Source organism: Corythoichthys intestinalis, chromosome 20, assembly GCF_030265065.1.
Source record: "Corythoichthys intestinalis isolate RoL2023-P3 chromosome 20, ASM3026506v1, whole genome shotgun sequence".
Lineage (NCBI taxonomy): Eukaryota > Metazoa > Chordata > Actinopteri > Syngnathiformes > Syngnathidae > Corythoichthys > Corythoichthys intestinalis.
The window spans coordinates 6,616,548-6,641,430 of NC_080414.1; the positions used below are offsets into that span (position 1 = coordinate 6,616,548).

General features: G+C 39.1%; 1 protein-coding gene across 10 annotated transcripts in view; it reads left to right on the forward strand.

Moving 5' to 3' along the window:
• ctnnd2a (catenin (cadherin-associated protein), delta 2a) overlaps positions 1–24,883 on the forward strand; it is a 542,938-nt gene that overhangs the window by 479,709 nt on the left and 38,346 nt on the right. For all 10 annotated transcript variants that reach the window (XM_057823756.1, XM_057823762.1, XM_057823757.1 and 7 more), the window contains 2 exons: positions 17,607–17,853; positions 22,706–22,790. In XM_057823756.1, coding sequence (XP_057679739.1) covers positions 17,607–17,853; positions 22,706–22,790 — 332 coding nt within the window. The remainder of the gene's footprint in view (positions 1–17,606; positions 17,854–22,705; positions 22,791–24,883) is intronic.

The following is a 24,883-nucleotide window of genomic DNA, read 5'->3' on the forward strand; positions in this document are numbered from 1 at the left end:
AATGCTAACAAGAACACGAATGCTGCGCTAATGCTAGAATTGAATTTAGTGTCTGATAATCACTCTGCAGACTTTTAAAGGCTAAAGCGAGATTGCGTATTCTCTCTTGCCAAGTTAACAAAACAAATCGTACCGTGTTTTCAAACAAGCAAGATGGCGCGCAGCCTAGCTTGAGACACAACCTAAACTCAGGTGAGGAGGGAGACGCGCAGCACATCTTACATGAGTGACACGACCCGAACCCACGTTGCAAGCTGACGTACAATATGAAAATTCCACGCATTGTGAACATATCACAGAAACAATAGCCACGTTTACATGCTGACTTTTATTCATACCGATTCAAATCATTCTGAATGGAAATTTCAGATCAGCTGTTTACATGTCACTTCATCTATTCCGATCCAGCGTTTACATGTGACTGCCTTTATTCCGAAAGGACGTTTGACAACTGCCGTCTGACATGCGCAGATTAATCAAAACAAAGCGTCACGTTGCAAAACATGGAGATCGATCGTCGGAGTGCTGCTGTTTTAATTTTAACCCACTTGTTGTGTTTGTGGAGTCGTATCCGCTTCTGCTGTTTTGCTCTTTTGCCTTGTAGTAGCCAGTTTTCCACCTGTTTCTAATCTGGTCAACGCTCCGGTCTATTCCGGCTTCGTGTAGCCTCTCGTGAACTTTTTTAAATAGTTCACTGTTCCTCGTTTTACGCCCGTCTAAGCGAGCAATTATATTCAATTCTTTTAAAGTTTGAATTAAATACAATCTTTCCGCCGGACTCCAATTAGGTGCGCTGTGCTTGGAAGCCATGTTGCAAGTGACGTTACTTACGTCACAAAGTGACGTCACCACGTCAGTACGGAGCATGTGCAGAAAGAACGCAACCAGACACCATTCCGCTTCCCTGTTTACATGATATAATTTTACTTCTAATCGGTTTGGGAAAAGGAATATTCCACCCCTGTGAATCGGAATGAAATTCCATTCGGTATGGGCCTGTTCATTCCGAATGAGGTGTTTATATGGAACACATTTATTCGGTTTGAACAAATATTCCGATTGTAATTGGAATATTTGGCTCCATGTAAACGTGGCAAATGTTGCATTTTTGTCTCGTTGTCGTCTCGTCAGACAAAAACTGGCATCGGTCTCGTTATGTTCTAGTCTGCCAAACCACGATTTTAGCTGGTCATCGTCACGAAAAAATGTGTCCGTTGATCATATTTTTGTTCTCTTCATTGTTGATGTAAACAACACTGGTGTCAATCTGGTAGTCTTTTAAACAGTAATCAATAACCAAGAATTTTTTCTAAATGCCAGTTACTTTTTTACTACATCAAAGATCTTAATTGCTGTAGATCATGATATTTGGTTTGCTAGGCAAGATTTTTAGAATAATATAAAATAATCTGTACCCACTTTTCAGATGAATAAACACTGATAACTGTTTAATAAACATATTCTCATTGAGAAAAACGCCTACGGCAAATCAAGTGGCTTCATCTCTCAAAACATCTCACTGAGACAATTACCTCCAATTTTACTTCACCAACACTCTCCCTTTTCCTACGGTAAACAATCAAATCACTCGGTTGTTCGTGGTAATTGGGTTTCTTTAAATCAAATCAGCCATTACGGCCTCCATGAAGCACGGCTTTCTTGAAAGGAGCAGCTCAAGGGACTGCAGCTCAGGAATATATTAGCACCTTTGTATCCCAGATGATGGAAGCTGGAATGAGGGTCGTGTATTACATGTTTATTAAAGAAAAGCACGTCCAACATGAAGCACACATTTAACAGCTGGAGAAGCTGAAGATGCAAAAGGACATGACATTTTGTATTTGGAGGGGTGCTGGCTTTCAAGCTGCTACTCACTGATGAAAAATGTATCTTCATTTGCTCTTCAGGCTTCGCTCCTGTTCTTGCGATTACCATATCAGCACTCTAAGGCCACAAGTGAAACTGTTTCATGATGTTCCCAACTTGACTCGCTACCTTCTCTAAATTTTGCAACAAACACTGGAGGAAATAGGGGCACCAAAAGATTAAGTTTTTATATTGGCTTAATTTTGCATTAACTTTGGGAAAGTGCGCCATTCCCTCTTCCTTTCTTTTAATCAAGAATTCATCAAGAAGTTTCCCTTCAGCTTGGGGTATCATCATGCCCATCTTGAAGACACAGGTTAGTTAGTTTGAGTCATTTTAAAGTCGCGATGATACTAAATACCTGACTTTAATAGACTTTATCCTTGTCAGGGTCATGAACTGCTGACTTCGGGGTAAAGGCAGACTACATCCTAAACTGGTCACCAACTTTTCACATTTTTGCATAAAATCACCATCAAATGTGATCTTATCTTTGTCAAAATCACACAGATGTAAAAATAGTGTCTGCTTTAACTAAAACCACCCAAACATGTATAGGTTTTCATATTTTAATGAGGATAGCATGCAAACAATGAAAGAAGGGGGAAAAATAACTAAGTGAACCCTCTGCCTAAAGAGACTTAAATAGCGATTGAGACCAATTTTTACCAAATAATTTAAGTCAGGTGTGTGCCCGATCACTGATGAGTGGTTTAAATCTGCCCTGCCCATTATAAAACACACACCTGTTGAGCATTGTCTTGATGAGAAGCATTGTCTGAGTGCATCGTGGCTCGGTCAAAAGAGCTTTCTCAAGACCTGCGATCAAGGATTGTTGATGTGTAAAACCATCTCTAAAAGTCTGGATGTTCATCAATCGACAGTCAGAGAAGTTGTCTACAAATGGAGAAAGTTTGGCACTGTTGCTTCTCTCCCAAGGAGTGGCCGTGACCAAAGATGACGCCATGAATTCAGCGCAGAATACTCAGAGGTAAAAAAAGAAGCCTTGAGTGTCTGCTAAAAACTTACAGAAATCACTGGCACAGTCCAATATCTCTGTGCACACATTAACTATATGTAAAACAATGGCAAAGAATGGTGTTAATGGGAGGACTCCACAGAGGAAGCCACTGCTGTCTAAAAAAATACATTGTTGCTAATTTAATGCTCGCAAAAAGGCACTTGGACACTCCACAGAAGTTTTGGCAAGATATTTTGTGGACTGATGAAACCAAAGTTGAATTGTTTGGGATTAATACACAACGTTATGTGTGGAGGAAAAATGGAACAGCTCACCAACATCAACACCTCATCTCCGCCGTGAAGCATGGTGGAGGAAGCATCGGCATTTGGGGCTGTTTTGCTGCCTCAGGGAGTGGACAACTTGCAATCATTAATGAAAGAATGAATTCAAAGGTTTATCAGGATGTTTTGCAGGAAAACCTTGAGGCTGTCTGTCAGACAGTTGAAGCTAAAAAGAGGCTGGATGATGCAACAAGACAATGATCCAAAACACAGAAGTAAATCAACTTCAGAATGGTTTCAGAAGAACAAAATACACATTCTGGAATGACCAAAACAAAGTCCAGACTTGAACCCCATTGAGATGCTGTGGCATGACCTAAAGACAGCAATTCATGCCAGACATCCCAGGAATCTGACTGAACTACAGCAGTTTTGTAGAGAAGAATGGACCAAGATGAGTCCTGATCGATGTGCCAGACTGAACTGCAGCTACAGATAGCTTCTGGTTGAAGTTATTGCTGCCAAAGGGGGGGCCACAAAATACTAAATGTGATGGTTCACTTATTTTTTCCCCCTTCTGTCATTGATTGAATAATATCCTCAATAAAATATGAAAATCTGTTGTTTCAGCTGTGATTGTGACAAAGATCAGATCACATTTGATGGTGACTTTATGCAGAAATGTGAGAAATTCCAAAAGGTTCAAATACTTTTTCATACCACTGTGTATATATATATATATAACACAAAAAAATCATGACATATTCACTATGAAGTTGCCAAAATATTAGTCTAAAATCAGTAATCATATAGCCTGTCATCATTTTACTTATAAATGATCATAAATCTGTTTCCCCTCACTTCATAGAGTAAGGTAGAGAACCCCTTCAGTGCGTCATTATCCAATCCATTCCACTTGTTTGTATAGAAAACGCGCACATCACTATAAATCCAGTCCGCGTTTTTCCTGTGACCAATATTGTTCACCTAGGGCTGAACAATATTGGAAAAATCTTACGTTGCGACTTATTGGGGGTTTGCAATATATATTGCAAAACTACAAGAATTTTCACCAGATGACTTGAATAGCTTTGTTTGGGAAGACTGGTTGACTGACCATGACCACATTGTATTTATATAATACAGTTTAGTGCAGGCTAAGGGAATTTTGATGAAGATTGATGTATATCAAAGGGATCCAGGAGGCCATGTCTCTGCACACTTGCTGCTTTTATTAAGCAAAACAAAAAGTTTACGTGTAGATAAAAAAAAAGATACACACGTCCTGCAATAGGACTATTGCGCATGCACATATCGCGATGGCGATGTTCAAATGATATATAGTGCAGGCCTAGTTAAAACTAGGGTGGATGCGCCGAGTTTGGCCTTTTGGCCGGGTTGTCGGAATTCCGCCGGCCCGGGTCATTGGAATTGCACTAGCGGGGTTCTGGCGGTTAGCCACACCAAGCCACATGGTTGCTAAGAGTGATATATGATTGTTTAGCCACAACTGGATTTACGACCTTATTACTATTCATCCTTTACATAGCCGTTGAAAACAGAAACGATGATGATTATTGATGATTTTATGACACTGTGCGGGTGTGTGCTGGTCGTCATGGGAATCGCAATCTTCCCTAAGGCAAAACACTACCGCTTTTGTCCACCGGCGTCGCTAAAATCGACCCAAACTGAAAAGTTACCAAGTGTTATAGTGAAATTTGGGGGTTTTGAACTAATACTTTGTCAAAATCTGCCTCAAACACTTTACACTTTTCTTTTTCTACAACATATTGTATTTCCCCCATACCGATTCATCACTGCGATGCCCAAAATACCCTCCCAGGCTTTTAAAATCCATTCCTTCTGTTTACCTCTAATAAGTCAAAGTGATCCAGAGAGGGCTGAGAACTGTGATTAACTTGGATTTTCCAATGAAACCTTTGACCTTTAGAAAGAGGGCCCCATAAACAAACATATTATTATGCTACATTGATGGACATCTCTCGCATTCATGCACATATACATACAACACACCCACACGCTATCTTAGAGTAGTGGGTTAATTGATCCTGCACTATCTTTAGTCTCACGAGATAAGCAGCGGTTAAACGGTTGTTGTCTTTTAGCCTGAAAAGTTGAGCTAAATTCGTAATTGGACATCTTGAACCGCGTTGACTCATTTCCTCTTTGATAAACTCACAACTGCTTTTATTTGATGAATTTTGGAGCGGCTGACTGAATAATTCACCCACAGCGTGACTAACTTACTGACCGGCTAATTTAGCGAGTGGCGCGCTGGATAATTGACTGTTCCAATGACTGACAATTTATTGACTGAACTACTGATTGAGTGAACAACTCATTTATTAGGCTACTGACTGAAGGGAGATGGTAATAATAAATGAAGGAAATTGCTTTGCTTAACAAAAATGTTGGAACTAGTAGGTATTTATAGGTGTATTTTAAAGCATGTTCTGAACATGCACAACCACTTGTGTGAAGAAATTCGACTGCCGTATTTAACGCAGTATAACGCGCATCGAAGTATAAGGAGCACCTTCAATGAATGGCCAATTTTAAAACTGTTTTCATTAGAGATGCCGATCACGTCATTTTCAAAGTATCGGAATCGGCAAAAAAATATCGGCCATGCCTTTTTTAATATATATATATATATATATATATATATATATATATATATATATATATATATATATATATTAATTAAATTGTTTTCATATTGTATTTAACGTTATATACAAAATATATTACACTCATCCAGAGTCTTTAGTTTAGGCTTAATGTAGGGTTATCATATTATCCCATTAACGGCGGCAATTAATTTATTAAAAAATGTGTCACGTTAAAATATTTAATGCTATTACAATCTCCGCTGCACGATCCTCTCACTCATTGTCGCGCTCAACCTGTAAAGACATCGTTTTACCTTTATAGAGAGATAAAAGGCAGCGCAACATGAGTAGAGAGAACTTTGGCAGACTTTGAAGCCTTTCTTCAATTGGCTAATACCTTGCAATCCTTCTCCCTATGTTTCGAAATATCATGGGAAGCAATATTGGGAAGCAAGGTGGCAATAGATCTTTGTCTTTACACCTCAAGCAGAGAAGATATATCCATTGATAGCACGACGCACAGTCATGGTTTTACTTCCCATCATGGTTCCACTCCCATCATGCATTGGGGCATGCCTGCAGTATCGTTTACTGAAAGCTCAACAAATACACTAGATGGCAATATTTAGTTACAATACACAAAGTCACAAGTCTTTCTATCCATAATGGTTTCATTTCCCATCATGCATTGGGGCATGCCTGCAGTATCATTTACTGAAAGCTCAACAAATACACTAGATGGCAATATTTAGTTACAATACACAAAGTCACAAGTCTTTCTATCCGTGGATCCCTCTCACAGAAAGAATGTTAATAATGTAAATGCCATCTTGAGGATTTATTGTCATAATAAACAAATACAGTACTTATGTACTGTATGTTGAATGTATATATTCGTCCGAGATTTATTCTTTTTTTTTTTTTTTTAATGCATTGCCAAAATGTATATGATCGTGAAAAATTATCGGGAATGATTGGAATTGAATCAGGAGCAAAAAAAAAAAGCAATCGGATCGGGAAATATTGGGATCGGCAGATACTCAAACTAAAACGATCGGGATCGTATCGGGAGCAAAAAAACATGATCGGAACAACCCTAGTTTTCATATATAGGGCGCAACGCAATATAATGAGGCTGTTATGCTTCTGCATCGGGACGACGACCTACCCTGCTTGGACCCTACGCTGTAGCCTGACGTCAAAAAATACTGATTGCACGTCACATTGATGCGTTGCTACGCCAACGGCAGGGATTGTGATTAGAGATGCACAATAATATCGGTCACCGATAATTATCGGCCGATAATGGCAATTATGACGTCACACAGATAATCCAGATAAAATGAAATTCAACCGATAATGCAATCCGATAATTATATACTTGATTTAGCCTCCAAATGTGCGCAATCAACAGTTTTGTCCAATTCTGCTAGTTGTTTTTGCAGTGTAGTAATGTGATATATGTGAGGAATAGCTTACTTTTAAAGGCATTTTTGTGCAAGTAATTGTTGCCAAAAGCTTACCATTACACAATGTCATTGCCATTGCTTAGATGTTGGAATTTACTACTTGTTCACATTTGATGTGGGAAAAAATAGCACTAAACTACATTTTTGCATAGTGATCTTTGTATACTTTGACATTTTACATACATATTTGAATAGAATTATCGGCTTGACATTCTCGGGTGGAGGGAGCAGGAAATTATCGGTTATCGATATCGGTTGAAAAATGTATTATCGTGCATCACTAATTGTGATTGGTCTACACCAGGAGTCCCCAACCTTTTTTACACCACGGACCGGTATTATTTGGGACTTTTTTTCACGGACCGGTGTTCAGACAAATTTTGCAACCCATCAAAAATTGCAATGATGCGGTTCTGCGCATGCGCGTAACGTTAAACATGGTCGCAAAGGCAGCGATTCCGAAGTAAACACTACAAACTTTCTTTCAAGAAAGGAATACTAACTTACATTTGATCATGGATGGACATGTAGAAAAGTTCTCCTCAGATACATACTGCCATGTTAGCTGCACACAACCGCACACCGCTCTCTCACCATTAACGACTTCGCCTTGTCGTTAAGCATTAATTAAGAATCCCGGAAATTGTAGCAAGGTTTTCAATGATCTCGTAGCGATGTCAGGATATTCCGGAATTACTTTAATCCAGAACCTCGGTAGAGTTGTTGTCTCAAATGTACGTTTAAGGTCGCTGTCATTTGTGATCTCTACAAGCGGATCCTCCTGTTGCACAGACATGCTCGAATCACTCGGTTTATTCACAAACGGGTCACGATTCCACTCCTTCGCAGTTCGTGCTTCTTCGAGGTTGTAGGCTCATCTTCTGGCTCGTCAGGTGCACTTTTCGCCGTAAAAAATATCTCCAAAGACGTCTGTTTTCTAGTCATCTTCGCTCGTGTGGGGGCTAATTATTTCCGGGAACAAATGTGCTGCGCCCACGGCCTAGTAATACGTAATTATCGAGGACAAGCGCACATAGATATATTATATACATAGAACAAAATTTCAGTGGCGCCACCCCTATAAATTGGTAGACCACACCACTGGCTACCCCGCTTGCCAGAATATCGTTAGATTGTTGTAGCATCAGTTATGCATTTCATCCCAAATGAATGCATTTATTTTGTTTTGTTAAATGTAGGGCTGTCAAATTTATCGCATTAACATTAGCGGTAATTAAATTTTTTTAATTAACCACGTGAAAATATTTATCGCAATTAACGCATTCGCAGTACGACTCATTCACGCATTGCCGCAAACAGCCTACAATGGCGTCGTTTTACTTCTATACAGAGATAAGAGGCGGTGTCAAGTGAGTGGAGTAGATAAAAGTGTTCATTGGGGCCGTGCTTTTAATTGGCAAAAGCTTTGTCATCTCTCCCACAGCAACTATAAATATTGTGGGAAGCGACGTGGGGAAGAATGACAGTAGTTGATCTTTTTCTTAACACCCTGTAGTGTACCCAACGCAGAGAAGATATAGCATTTGTAGCCACCACACACAGTCATGGTTGCACCACTTCCCATCATGCATTTGGGCAGAACAGTTAAGTCGCTACAGTATCATTTACTGAAAGCTCAACAAATACACTAGATGGCAATATTTAGTCACAATATACAAACTCACATTTATCCTTTAAGATAATTACAAGTCTTTCTATCCGTGGATCCCTTTCACAGAAAGAATGTTAATAATGTTAATGCCATCTTGTGGATTTATTGTTATAATAAACAAATACAGTACTTATGTACAGTATGTTGAATTTACTGTATATATCCGTTTTGGCTTATCTTTCCATTCCAACAATAATTTACAGAAAAATACGGCATATTTTAGAGATGGTTTGAATTGCGATTAATTACGATAAATTAATTTTTAAGCTGTGATTAACTCGATTAAGAATTTTAATCGTTTGACAACTCTAGTTAAATGTACACCTTATGCCTAATAATACACAGTACACAATATACATAATACAATAAAACAGAATTGTTGTGGAACACAAAATGTTGACTGGACAGTTATGAACTATGCACATTAAATAATTAGTAACATCAAATATTACACAATACACCAAAGTATATCAGTAGCCGTGTCCTTAAGTCTTTCTGATAGTTTTCCCCTGACCTTTTTTACTGCAATAACATAATGAAAACCTGAAATTATAGCTTTTAGTTTTGGCCACCCCAAGATTTTAAGTGGCCCCATCTGGCCACCCCTATGAAAAATTTCTGGAGGCGCCACTGCAAAATAAACTGCTAGCTGTCCAATCAATGGATTTTTATGACGACATTCTAATCCATCCTGTAGTATTATATCTAGAGTAGACAGGGATATTGGTGTGTTAAGCAGGGGCACAGGTTAATTTGGCCAGAATGCTGTCGTTAATAAATTATTATTTCTGTGCAGCCCTGTAGCAAATGCGCCACGGACCGGTACTGGGGAAAAATACTTGGATAAAAAGAATATCCTGTAAAAATATTGGAGTAGAGCGACTGAAACAATGACATTTTGCGGCTTTCCTTGTCGCGTTTTCCTCGTTCTGAATAATTCCCCCTCAATGGGCTGAATAGTAAAACCGATGAGCCCAGTCTACCGCTGACGTCATCCACCTGTTGGGGACGCTAATGCCCTATAATGGTAGGCGTGGCTAACCGGCAGATTAAAAGACTAATTTCTCGTCATCTGCGCTTTGCTAAATTGTTGTATATAGTCGAATCGTCTCACAATATGATTCTAATTCACATAATAATGCCATTTAAGACTTTTTTTTCACCTGTTGTATGCTCTTTAAGACATCTAGTGATTAAAAAAAAAAAAAAAAAAAACATCAAGGTCTGGTAATGAAAAAGTCAGACCCTTACAAATTATACAAAGCTGAATAATGCATATAAAAGAGGTGTCAGACATATCACAAATGTTCTGAAAATATTTTATAAAGGTTGAAAAGTCACCTAGTGTTGCTTTAATCATTAAAAAGACATTCAAATTTAAAGGCTTCTCTCTATTGATTGCATTATAATAATTTAGTATAACTCGAAATTAAAATGAGAACCCATTTTCAAGTGCAATAAAATGTTCGAACTTTATGAAATCCTAATAAGTAAATGTAAGAGGAGGCTCAGTAGCTCCACAAATATTACATTTTCTTATTGTTGTAAGGCTCTCAGGAATGGAAGAGCTTTATTGTGAGATGTCTTAGCAACAAGAGCAGATTTTAAGTGTCCACTTGAGGATGAAACACTTGGCTCATCTTTGTGTTTGTGGCGCCGATGCTTCTACTCGGAGGGAAATTTTTTGATGCAGATTGTGACTCATGCTGGAAAACAGCAGCTCTTTAATCCTCTAAGTTTACTTTGTGTCAGAAACATAAGTTCCACAGAGTGAAATGATTTGTTCTAAAAGTGCTCGATTAATTTAATTTTAGCTTAAATTTGGCACCCCTTCCACTAAATAGCTATAGAGGTAGATTTGTGTCTTTATTATTCAATCAAAAAAAAGTTGCTTAAATCAAAATATTTTTTTTCAATCAAAGAAAAAGTCACTTCAATCAAAAAAAAAAAAAATGTGTTCGAATGCAAAAATACATTTGAAACTCAAAAAAATTTATTTGGAACCTATTTTTCTTTGATTGAATTTTTTGGGGGGGATGTAAGTCAAGTTTTTTTTTTTATTTAAACAACACTTTTGATGTAGTTTTGCGTTTGGACCACATTTTGGCTAGGACATTTGTGTCTTTATTATTCAATCAAAAAATAAGTTGCTTCAAACAAAAGAATATATATTTTCAAAAGAAAAATCCCTTCAATCAAAAATTTTTTAAAAAGTCAATCGTGGAAAAAAAGTTTTTAAATGTGAAAAATTATTTGAGACTCAGAAATTCGCATTTGAACACTTAATTTTTCATTGAAACTTTTCTTTGATTGAAGCAATCCTTTTTGTGTTTGAGCAATATTATGGGTAGGACATTTGTGTTTAAATCATTCAATCCCAATAAAAGTTGCTTCAATCAAAAAAACTATTTTTAATCAAATAAAAAAATCACTTGCAAAAATAATTTTTCTATTGAAAATATGTTTTTATTTGAAATATTGATTTTTTTTTTATTATTGAAGTGTCACTTTTTTGAAAAGCAAAAAGTTTTAAACTTTTTTTTGTTTTGTTTTGTTAAATGGAAAAGGTTTTGGACGCACGTTTTTTTTTTTAAGCGGAAATAGTTTTGAACAGGCACTTTTTTTCGATTTAATCATTTTGACACAAAGATCCAACTTGAATGCTACTTCCGACATGTTTGAGTGGCAGGTGACTACGCCAATGGCATAAAAGCATGGAGCGAGAATAATGGCCACCAGGGCTCCATCCAGCCATTGGACTTTGCTTGAGTTCAAGTCGAAAATAGTGCACCGGTACGGGGGTGTGACATCAGGATCTCACCGGAGTGCCCGCGAATTTGAGTTTCAAATTTATTTTTGCATTCAAACACTTGGTTTTTTTTTGATTGATTGAAGTGACTTTTTCTTTGATTAAAAATAAATATTTTGTGTATCGGCTGGATGTTGCCTGCTACGGCAGGGGACCCTGCCCTGCCCTGGGCTTGGTGGGCCGCTGGGGGCCCCGTGGCGTGGCGTGTCGGCTGGTGGGCTGCGGCGGCGGCTCGTGGCCCGGGTGGGCGGACCGGGTTGGAGACGGGCGTGAGGTTGGTGTTGCGTCCCCTCTTGCCATCCACGAGGGCCGGTAGATGGACGCGCGGGTGGTCAGGGGGACCACTCTGGATTCCGGGGGCGGGGGGCTCCTTTGCTGGGCTGCGGGAGGAGGGATGGGCTGCGCTGCCCCCCCCCCCACCCCCCGGGTTTGCTGGGTGAGGACTGTGGCCCCGTGTTGGCACCCGCGTGGCGTCTCCGCTCGTCTGCATGGCTGCTGCATGCCCGGCGGGGCTCGCGTGCGGCTGGATGTTATTGGGCGCTCGGGCGGGGGTCCCAGTGCCGGGATTGGCGATGGAGTGGCGTAGGGTCGGTCGCCAACGGGCTTACACTCACAAGGGATTCACACGATTACTGGGTTCTAGATCACAAAGATGATTTGTGTACACTCTACCCCTTTCTATCACTTAGCTTATAGACTCCCCCTCCTTCTTCACCCTCTTTCCCTGGTCAACAGGCCCCCCACATGGTGTCAACAGGAAATACATTTAGCTGACAATAGCACCAACAAATTGGTAGTTAGTGTAGTTAGGCGTTCAATGTATTTCTTGTTGTTTTTGGTTTTCTTCTCTTTCTTCTCTTGTTTTTTTTTTAACTCCTTCCTGTTCGCTGTTTTGTCATAATAAATGAGGTATGTTGAATGATCACAAAGGGAGTATGTCAGACTCTCAATGTGAAACATTAAAACTGTTCAGACTATCCGGGCACTTAGACTTCCATTCTCTGTGTCAAACAACTGAGCAGGACAGGTTTAAAAATAAATAAATAAATAAATTAGGGTTGTCAAAAATATCGCGTTAACGGGCGTTAATTATTTTTTATAATTAATCACGTTAAAATATTTGACGCTATTAACACAGATGCCCCGCTCAGACACATTTAAATTACGGTACAGTGAAACGCTCACTTGTTTTGTTTAATGGAGTTTTGCCGCCCTCTGCTGGCGCTTGGGTGCGACTGATTTTATAGGCTTCAGTACCCATGAGCATTGTGTAAGTAATTATTGACATCAACAATGGCGGGCTACTAGTTTATTTTTTGATTGAAAATTTTACAAATTTTATTCAAACGAAAACATTAAGAGGGGTTTTAATATAAAATTTCTATAACTTGTTCTAACATTTTTCTTTTAAGAACTACAAGTCTTTCTATCCATGGATCGCTTTAACAGAATGTTAATAATGTTAATGCCATCTTGTTGATTTATTGTTATAATAAACAAATACAGTCCTTATGTACCGTATGTTGAATGTATATAACCATCTTGTGTCTTATCTTTCCATTCCAACAATAATTTACAGAAAAATATGGCATATTTTAGAGATGGTTTGAATTACGATTAATTACGATTAATTAATTTTTAAGCTGTAATTAACTCAATTAAAAATTTTAATCGTTTGACAGCCCTAAAATAAATATTTTTTATTGAAGAAATTTTTTTTTTGATTGAATAATAAAGACACAAATCTACCTCCATAGACAGCGCCCTAGGCAACTGCCTAGCTCGCCAATGCTCAGGGTGTCTTTTCAGGGCAAGAAAGACAAAGTTTGCTTTGGGTTGCTCATTCCAACTAGTCATGCTTTTGAGGAGCAGCTTTAACATGTGACCTTCATCATAAAAGTACATCTTAAATTCCTCACTGAATGTCTAAACTCACACATGCTGTCCATTTTCCATGCCGTGTCATTTACATGCCTTCACACGCTCTTCCTCTCTGACTTTTCCTATCAGACTGCATCTCTGCCAACTCCTTAATTACTTCAACAGCTCATCCTTTGAATGTCATTTCTTTCTCTGTCTACTCATATGCCAGCCTATTCACTGAAATATCACAAGGCGGCCCCTTTTATTGCATTCTAAGCGCGAGCGTTAATGCGTCCGCGTGAGAGGATTTACAGTGAGCCCTCTCAGGCCAAAGCTTTATAGAGTTATCCAAGCACTCACTCGCTGTGCAAGACGTTTGCTTTATTACTTAGACACTCAAAGGATCTGTTAACTTGTTAAATTTCCATCACAGCACTTCCTGATTTAAGTCCATTGAATTATTGCAAAGTGTGCGAGCGGACTGCATCGTTAAGTCGTAAGTGTTTGCGGTACTTTAGATTTCTGAAAAACTTTTTGGAAACACTTAAATTCCCTGTGATCCACATTTATAATTACAGTTGAGCTGACTTTCTGTTGCTAACTTCTGTTGAACACCTGATACAGTGGCGGAACAAATGTGAACAGGGCCCGGGTGCGACGAGTATAAACGGGCCCCCGAGGTGAGCGTCCGTGGTCCTGGGGGATGATTATTCGGTGGCCCATGTTGATTTGTCTAACAAAACAGAAAACAATTAAAATGCTACGCTGTTGTAAATCGTCGTATTTCGAGCATGTCAGGATATGTCGTGACAAATGACGAGTCAAATTTTCCGTCAGATCTGCCAAGAATTAGAAGCTGCTGGAACACAGGTGTCAGTGTCCACAGTCAAGCGTGTTTTGCGTCTCCATGGACTGAGAGGCTGCCGTGCAAGAAGGAAGCCCTTGCTCCAAAAGCGGCACCTTAAGGCTCGACTGAAGTTTGCTGCTGATCACATGGACAAAGATAAGACTTTCTGGAGGAAAGTTCTGTGGTCAGACGAAACAAAAATCGAGCTGTTTGGTCACAATGCCAGCAATATGTTTGGAGGGATAATGAAGAAGGAGGATTACCTTCAAATTCTTCAAGATAACCTAACGTCATCAGCCCGAAGATTGGGTCTTGGGCGCAGTTGGGTGTCCCAACAGGACAATGACCCCAAACACACATCAAAAGTGGTAATGGAATGGCTAAATCAGGCTAGATTTAAGGTTTTCGAATGGCCTTCCCAAAGTCCTGACTTAAACCCCATTGAGAACTTGTGGACAATGCTGAAGAAACGAGTCCATGTCAGAAAGCCATCAAATTTAACTGAACTGCACCAATTCTGTCAAGAGGAGTGGTCAAAGATTCAACCAGAAGCTTGCCAGAAGCTTGTGGATGGCTACCAAAAGCGCCTAATTGAAGTGAAAATGGCCAAGGGACATTTTACCAAATATTAGCGCTGCTGTATGTATATTTTTGACCCAGCAGATTTGATCACTTTTTTCTGTTCACCCATAATAAAGTCATAAAAGAACCAAACTTCATGAATGTTTTTTGTGACAAAGAAGTATCTGTTCCAATCACTCTGTCAGAGAAAAATCAGAGTTGTAGAAATAACTGGAAACTCAAGAGAGCCATGACATTGTTCTTCAAAAGTGTATGTAAACTTTTGACCACAACTGTATTATTAGAACCATATATATATCATTGTCATTGATTTAAAATTTCTTATATTTAGGACATGTTTTGATATACGAAGGGTGCCATGTTTTACGCAAGCAATGCACGCTGGGGGTGATGACGTGGTTGGACTGGACTGGGAGAATAGCTGTGACAGCTCGCAAGTGAAGCTATTTTGACGACTGGCATGATTCTGTCACATTCTGCTGCTGGTCAGATTGTTTTGTTACAGAGCTATGGGATGAATTCCCAATGTTGTCCCTGCATCCAATTCCAGCTTATCAGCAGTGTCTTTAAACCGATCCTAGGCGGCTTGCTGAGATATTGACTTGCTGCCATTTGACAGTTTGTATATCCCCTTGTTGCTAGTTGCATCATTGCCTTATTTTTCTTCGTTTGTCTGTCTCTCACCACGGCTTACCCTTGGGTTTTTTTTTTTTTTTTTTATTGATCCCTTCTTACTGTCACAAACCCTTTTGTGTCTGCCTTTTCGCGATCACATGTTTTTTGTGTGTTCAATACGACGACATGTTTATGTAGGTAACGAGTGACTCTGAGGAAGTACGGCAGTTGGTGCTCAACCATGAAAATGCTTCCATGTTGCGGATAACTGCTTTTGTTTAGGAATGATTTATGATCATAATTTATGATAATTTTAACGTCACTGCCCAGAGTGCATTGTGTCGTCAACAACAATGTCGACCTACTAGTTAAAATAATTTTTCAAATTTTAGAAAAACGAAAACATTAAGAGGGGTTTGAATATCAAATTATTATAACTTATTATTACTCATACTAACTAGAGATGTCCCGATCACGTCATTTTCAAAGTATCGGAATCGGCAAAAAAATATCGGCCATGACTTTTTTTTAATATATATATATATATTTTATTAAATCGTTTTCTAATTGTATTTAACGTTACAGACATAATATGTTACACTCATCCAGAGTCTTTCGTTAAGGCTTTAGGTATGGTTATCAAATTTATTCCGATAACGGCGGTAATTAATTTTTTTAACAATGTATCACGTTAAAATATTTAACGCAATTAATGCATGCAGTGCACGACCCACTCACGCATTGTCGCGATCAATCTGTAATGGCCCCGTTTTACCTATATAGAAAGATAAAAGGCAGTGTAAAATGAGTAGAGTGAATTTTGGCAGCCTTTGGAACCTTTTTTTAATTGGCTAAAGCCTTACAATCCCTCTCCCTACGATTAGAAATATCATGGGAAGCAATGTGGGGAAGCAAGGGAGCAATTGATCTTTTTCTTAACACCTTATGTTATTTCCCAACGCAGAGAAGATATATCAATTGGTAGCATTACGCACAGTCATGGTTCCACTTCCCATCTTGCATTTGGGCATGACTACATTATCGTTTACTGAAAACTCAACAAATACACTAGATGGCAATATTTAGTCACAATATACAAATCTATCTGTGGATCCCTCTCACAGAAAGAATGTTAATAATGTAAATGCCATCTTGAGGATTTATTGTCATAATAAACAAATACAGTACTTATGTACTGTATGTTGAATGTATATATTCGTCCGAGTTTTATTCATTTTTTTCTTAATGCATTGCCAAAATGTATATGATCGGGAAAAATTATCGGGAATGATTGGAATTGAATCGGGAGCAAAAAAAAAGCAATCGGATGGGGAAATATCGGGATCGTCAGATACTCAAACTAAAACGATCGGGATCGGATCGGGAGCAAAAAAACATGATCGGAACAACCCTAATACTAACATTTATCTTTTAATAAGTTTTCTCTGTACGTGGTTCCCTTTAATATAAGGGTTTACAACACATTTTCAAGGCATTAAATATCACAAAGATACAAGACTGTCAAAGTCAAGTGACATACAAAAAGAATCTCAAAGCTTCGCAGACCAACAGGTGACAGAAAACCACCCAAATCTGCAAGAAAAAACTAATAACCCCATCTGCGGTAGGATTCGACCACACATGTGGAACCTCCTTGAGTAAAATTTACTAAATGCCAGCATGTAAAAATAAGTATTGAGACAAGATTTAAACCTTATCCTTGGTAGCACATTCCAAAGTAGTGCAGCCTGAATAGAAAATGCTCTGCAGCTTATGGAGGTCTTTTTACCTTTCTGAGTCACGAAACGATCAGCATGACGCCAAAGTAGTTTTCAGAATGGAATATTCGGTCCTACTAAGAAACGAGGAAGGTGCTAAGCCATGTATTTTTTATGAGCAAGTAGCAAAGGGGAAGGGCTTGTATAGGAGAAATGTGATCGAACTTTCTCAAGTCTAGCTGCAGCATTTTGTACTAACTCTTGACTTGTTTTTTCATTTTCAGGGAAATACGCAATGCGAGATTTGATCCATCGGTTACCAGGCAGCAGCAGCAGTAACAACAATGCCACCAGCACTGGGACCTCCGGTACTACAAGTCCGCCCAGCAAAACCATGTCTGATGACACGGTCACTGCCATCTGCTGCGCACTTCATGAAGTTATCACCAAGAATATGGAGAATGCCAAAGCCCTCCGCGATGCTGGCGGCATAGAAAAACTGATCGGCATCGCTCGCAGTAAAGGAGACAAGTCAGTGTTACTAACTCGTCAGATTGTCATTTTTGTGTTTCGTCGTTTTAAAAACTCTCAAGACCAAATGTATTACAGTATATTTTGGGGGTGGAAATGATATAAGTCTACAACATTAGACCGTATTAGCAACTGTGTGGTTGAGAGAATATAGATTTTGATTGGTACAGTGACAGACTCACCAAATTTTCCTATTAAGCATAAGGTATTAATGGAATCATATGGGTGGAGGGTGTAAAAACTAGGTTAGGGCTGCAACAAAAGATTATTTTTATAATTGATAAATCGGACAATTAACTCATTCACTCCCAGCCATTTTCACCGGAGCAAGGCCCTTCGCTCCCGGCCGTTTTACTGGATTTTGACTGTTTTTGCGAGGCCACAGAAAATTCTGTTCTATTGCTATATAAACATGGAACCCACTAAAAGAAAGATTGGACTCTCTTCTTTCAGCAGAAAAAAAAAGTTAGTTCATATCTTTTTCCATTCTTTAGAAATCAGCAAATAGCTTAGTTTGAGCAATTTTCCAATTTCTGATGAAAAAACGGAGAAATTGAGCTTTTTGTTAAAGTATACATTTCAAACATTTACTTGTACACAGCTATTTTTGCTTTAGTTACATCCCAAACATCTGAATAATGTTTTCCCTTTATGAAACAAGATAAACAACAAGACAAATAGAGTTTTTGATCGCAAAGTAACTATTTATTTACACATACTGTAACTAACTGAAAGATGACGCTGTTCTGGCTGCGACAGCCGGTTAAACTTTTCCCTCATCGCCATCTGTCTCATAAACATGAATTTTTTTTTAGTCTCTGCGGGCTCTGCTCGCGAGCAGCACAGACTCAAAGGCATCGTCCACTGCACTAGTGGTCCCGGTCGTTCTGCTTGGTCGTCCAGCGCCTGGCATCCCGGGCGTCCAATTGGTTGTTCTGCTCGGTTGTCCGCCGCCTGGCGTCCATTCAGTCATCTTCCGCCGGCGCCCGGCTGTGTGGCCGGCCGTGCGTTCCTTTGAATCGGGTTGGGGGTCTTACCAAATGAGCTACTGCCCTCCAGTGGCCAGTTTTATCGCTTTAAAATGGATTTTCAGCTTTGTGCTTTGGAGTTAAGTTGAATCAGAACCTAGAGATGTCTGGTGTTTAAAAAAAAAAAAAAACGTAAAAGACCTATAAATACGTCTTTGGAACACTGAAACAATTAAATGAGTTAAATGAGTTAAAGTAATAATAGTAAAATGGAGAACAACAGGTTAAATAGCCCTCTGCTAACAAAAAATATTAAGTTTTTTGGTTAACACTGGCCTAAAAAAAAAACAAGATAACAGGCTGAGCGGGAAAAATAATCATATATAAGTCACACTTGTATAAGTGTAAGTCGCAAACTCGGTCAAAACTATGAAAAAAATGCGACTTATAGTTCAGAAAATACAGTAGGTTTTACAAAATTTGTAAAACCAAGTTCGAGTTCGTCAAATTTTTAACTGGAGTCGATCGCAAGACCAGGGATAATTCGTAACTGGGGAGTAATGAAGTGATGTCTGGTGGATGTTTGACCAAAAAAGCTTCACAATAAAAAATATACACATGATTTGTGTATTTACAGTACGTCGATCACAATAAAAATCACATCACAGTATATCAAGATGCACTCTGATTTTTCCTAAATGCCAACAACTAGATATAATACACTTCAGTCGAGCAAGTAGGGTGTTCTTCCTTGCTGCTATGGCAACCAACAAGTCAGGTGTTGCCAGCGGTGACATCAACCAGATGTCCAACAATAAGTTATTGTTAAGAGAGGGGAGAGAGAAAGAGAAGGACAGACTATTCACAGAACTTTGCTCAAGGGCACCATTACAAAAAGTGATGAGGCCATGGCTGGAAGAAAGTGAAAATTTCTTTGTGCGTTTAGTTTTCACTTTTACGAGATAGGTGCACTGAAAAAAAATGTGCCTTCTATGCCTCAATCATAAAATGTAGCTTTATGCCTCAAATGCATCATAGCTAAAAGAGCTGAAGAGTTGAAGTTTTACTAATGCATGTGCCCGCTAACAATAGGCGCATTTATATTCTGTACAGCAACTGGTCATAATCAGGTTTCAGATACAAGAGTGTTTTGATGTAAACCCAAACAAATCAACTGATTCCAAACAGAAAAATGAAGTTAAAGGGGAAGTTTTGAGAATTTTTGACATTAGGCTTAATCCTCGAGGTAGTGTTGGAGTTAGTTTCAGGAATTTCCATGCAGTTTGCTTGTTATTTGTTAGTTTTAGGCTAAGCTAGCACGAGTGAATGTAGTTTGCTAGCATGCCAACAAAAAAATGATATTAACAGATCTACCTGTTCAAACGAAGCCATGTCGTGGTCAAAGAGTAAGCATTATAGTGGGTAAGGGGGATTGATTTCGAGGATGGGATTTTTAAAAAACGGTGTGACGTCACTCCATCCTGCTTGTCTAGACAGCCTGTTCCCTGCAGAGCTGCTGGATTACAAATATTGCTGTTCATACTACAATTATTGACATGCAATGGTAAGTTTTAATAACTTTATCCTGAAAATATAGCCAACACTATTGAACGCATGGGTTATTGGTGATTCTCATGCATGCATATGTTGTTTGTTATTGGCATGTTAGCGAACCCCATTGACTGGCGCTAGCTTAGCCACTCCAGAGCCCTGAAAACAGTGTTGTTTTTAGCAGCACATTTAAATTTTGTCTTAGTCTTTTGGACGAAATTCTTCTTAGTCTTATAGTGTCGTGATTTCAAAATGTTTTCGTCTGTAAAATTCAAAAGTTTTAGTCCAAAAATAAATAAAGGTTTCCAAAACTTTTGAATGGACGTAGACAAGTACATATTGTAGCGTAGATAGTGCAGAGCCCTATTTTGTATGCTGAACTTTAGGCAAAGTTGCATTTTAGACCAGGTTTTGGACTGGTTTGCCCTCAATTTTCAGGCTTTATTCAATTTCTTTCAAATGTTAACCCTGAGTCTGATGGGAGGTTGAACTGGTTTGCTCAGTGGAAGGTTAACTCGCACTTGATATGAGGGAATACAACAGACCAATGAGCAGCGTGGTCTCAAATTTTGGCTTGTTAATAAAACATGCTGTCAAGAGAGAAGAATTTTGAACTGGAATTTGTTAGCTCGCTAGCTTAGATATATTGGTTTTGAATTAGAAAAACATTTTTTTTATTATCTAATTCCCAAGGGTTCGGTGAATCCACATGTGGAAGTTGTGAGGTTCGTTACCTTTAGCAAGGTTAAAAACCACTGGACTGAACAGCGTTTTAAGAGAAGCAAATGCTATGCTCACGCTAGGAGCTACATTTAGTGTCTGGTGATCACTCACTACAGACCTTTAAAGGCTAAAGCAGCATTGCATATTCTCTCTTGCCAAGATAAGAAAACAAATCTTACCGTGTTTCCGAACAAGCAAAATGGAGCATAACCTAGCTTGAGACGCATCCTAAACTCCATTGAGGAGGGAGAGGTACTCTCACATGAGTGACATCACCCAAACACTGCCACGATGCAAACTGATTTATACAAACACGTACAATATGAAAATGTCACGCATTGTGAACATGACAGAAACGAAGTCGCATATTCGTCTCGTCAGACAAAAACTGGCATTCCTCGCGTTATTTTGTAGTCTCCCAAGACACATTTTTAGCTCGTCGTCATTTAGTGCTGCAACGATTAATCGATTGACTCGAGTATTCGATTAGAAAAAAATATTCGAATTAAATTTTATTGCTTCGAGTAATCGTTCAAATAAGTGGCGTTGTAATGGTTTATTTTGAAAGTGTTTGCATTTAGTTTTATTGCTTAGGGTGGATACACTGCCCTCTAGTCTGCCTCATTTCACATGGCTGAATCCAACTGCTCACTGTTAAGACCAACATAAGCTAAGTTTTGTTTGAGCTAACGTTTTTTTAATGCATTCATAATTTAGTTTATAGATATATTTAGCCGTTTTTTGTGGGAATATATGTCTGAACCATTTGTTAAGAGCATTGTTAAAAAAAAAAAAAAAAAAAAAAAAAAAAAAGCATTTTATAGCATTTAACCTAGCTGACTTTTGCTATGTAAGTTAGCCAATTGTTCTTTTGTTGTACATAGATCCTTTTTTTTTTTTATAAATGCCATTTCAGGCTCTGCTCAGGTATTTTAATTTTTAATGTTCCTTATCCGATTACTCGATTATTCGAACTAACTAGTTCATCGGTTAATCGACTACTAAAATAATCGATAGTCGCAGCCCTAGTCGTCATCATGAAAAAAATTGTTCGTCGATGTGATTTTCATGATCGTCATTGTTGAAGAAAACAGCACTACCTGAAACTAACAAACTACACAGAATTTTGTTGAAACCAACTCCACCGACTAATTAAACCCCCGCTAAGCCTAATGTCAAAAATTTTGAACTTCCCCTTTTAACTGTTGTTGTTTAAGCACTTTAATGGCCAGAATTTGAGCATAGGGTGATATTTACAACCAGAGTACAGTTCATTTTGCAAGCATCTGCTCTACTTCCCTTCTCTAGAGAGCCGTTGCTTATGACTGGATTCCTTCTGGAGTCATTTCATAGACAAAGTGGTCACGCAGGGGCCACATGTATGGCAGGAAGGGAGTGAGGTATAAGGAAGGACCGGTTTAACTCTTCTGGAAACTTTATGTAGGGGGAATCACTCTGCGGAAAAGACAAATTGCCCTCTTACTCTTACAGAGCCGACAACCTCTACATATCTTGCCAAGGTGATATTGACGGGAAAGGGAATAACAGTTTGGAATGTTATCAGAAGTAATGATGCGGTGGGGATGTAACAATGTGCTATCTCCCCTCAGACACTCGGCCAAGGTGGTGAAGGCGGCCTCACAAGTGCTCAGCAGCATGTGGCAGTACAGAGACTTGCGTTCCCTCTACAAGAAGGTAATACGCTGCTATTGCTATCATGAACACATACTGTATATATAGTACAAATGATCCATATTGATTAATTGTTGAACCTCTGTTGGAGAGCAGTGCTTAATTTTCTTGGAATTTGGAGTCATTAGTACTCTGCAGGAAAGAAAAAAAATCAATTCTGTGTAATTTTGTGGGCTTTATTTTTTTGAATGTGGATTTGGAGAAGACGTTCGACCGTGTCCCTCGGGGAGTCCTGTAGGTGGGTGCTTTGGCAGTACGGGGTTCCGAGCTCATTAGTAAGGGCTGTTCGGTCCCTGTAGGACAGGTGTCAGAGTTTGGTCCGCATTGTCGGCAGTAAGTCTGATTCGTTCCCAGTGAGGGTTGGACTCCGCCTAGGTTGCCCTTTGTCACCGATTCTGTTCATAACTAGAGATGTCCCGATCAATCAGGTCCGATCATGTCATTTTCAAAGTATCGGAATCGGCAAAAAAATATCGGACATGCCTTTTTTTAATGTATATATATTTTTGAATTAAATCGTTTTCTAATTGTATTTAACGTTACAGACATAATATGTTACACTCATCCAGAGTCTTTAGTTTAGGCTTAAGGTAGGGTTATCAAATTTATCCCGATAATGGCGGTAATTAATTTTTTAAAAAATTTATCACGTTACTATATTTAACGCAATTAATGCATGCACTGCACAACCCACTCACGCATTGTCGCGTTCAATCTGTAATGGCGCCATTTTACCTATATAGAGAGATAAAAGGCAGCGTAAAATGAATAGAGTGAATTTTGGCAGCCTTTGGAGCCTTTTTTTAATTGGCTAAAGCCTTACAATCCCTCTCCCTAGGATTAGAAATATCATGGGAAGCAATCTAGGGAAGCAAGGTAGCAATTGATCTTTTTCTTAACACCTTATGTAATTTCCCAACGCAGAGAAGATATATCAATTGGTAGCGCGACGCACAGTCATGGTTCCACTTCCCATCATGTATTTGGGCATGGCTACAGTATCATTTACTGAAAGCTCAACAAATACACCAGATGACAATATTTAGTCACAATATACAAAGTCACAAGTCTTTCTATCCGTGGATCCCTCTCACAGAAAGAATGTTAATAATGTAAATGCCATCTTGAGGATTTATTGTCATAATAAACAAATACAGTACTTACAGTATGTACTGTATGTTGAATGTATATATTCGTCCGAGTTTTATTCATTTTTTTCTTAATGCATTGCCAAAATGTATATGATCGGGGAAAATTATCGGGAATGATTGGAACTGAATCGGGAGGGGAAAAAAAGCACTCGGATCGGGAAATATCGGGATCGGCAGATACTCAAACTAAAACGATCGGGATCGGATCGGGAGCAAAAAAAACATGATCGGAACAACCCTATTCATAACGTTTATGGACAGAATTTCTTGGTCCGGTTTGGTGGCCTCAGCATTGCATCACTGCTTTATACAGATGATGTGGTGCTGTTGGCTTCATCAAGCCGTGATCTCCAACTCTCACAGGAGCGGTTCTCAACCGAATGTGACACGGTCAAGATGAAAATCAGCACCTTCAAATCTAAGACCATGGTCCTCAGTCGGAAAAGAGTGGCGTGCCCACTATGGCAGTGGTCTCCAACCCGTTCCTCAAAGGCCCGCTGTGGGTGCAGGATTTCATTCCAAGCAGAAAAATGACCATTTTTTTTCACCAATCTGGTGTTTTACAAGTGCAGTCAGTTGATTGCAGTCAGGTGCTGCTTGCTTTAGCAGAGACCTCATTGTTTCAACTATTTGTGCTGGATCGGCAGGAACAAAAACCACGACTCACAGCGGGCCTATGAGGACCCGGTTGGAGACCACTGCTCTATGGGTTGGGGATGAGATCCTGCCCAGAGTGCAGGAGTTCAATTATCTTGGAGTTTTGTTCACGAGTGAGGTCAGGAAGGAGGGGGAGATCGACAAGTGGATTGGTGCAGCATCTGCAGGGATGCGGACTTTGTACCGGTCTGTTGCAGTGAATAAGGAGCTGAGCCAAAAGCCGAAACTCTCGATTTACCAGTCATTCTACGTTCCTAGCCTCACCTATGATCACGAGCTATGGGTCGT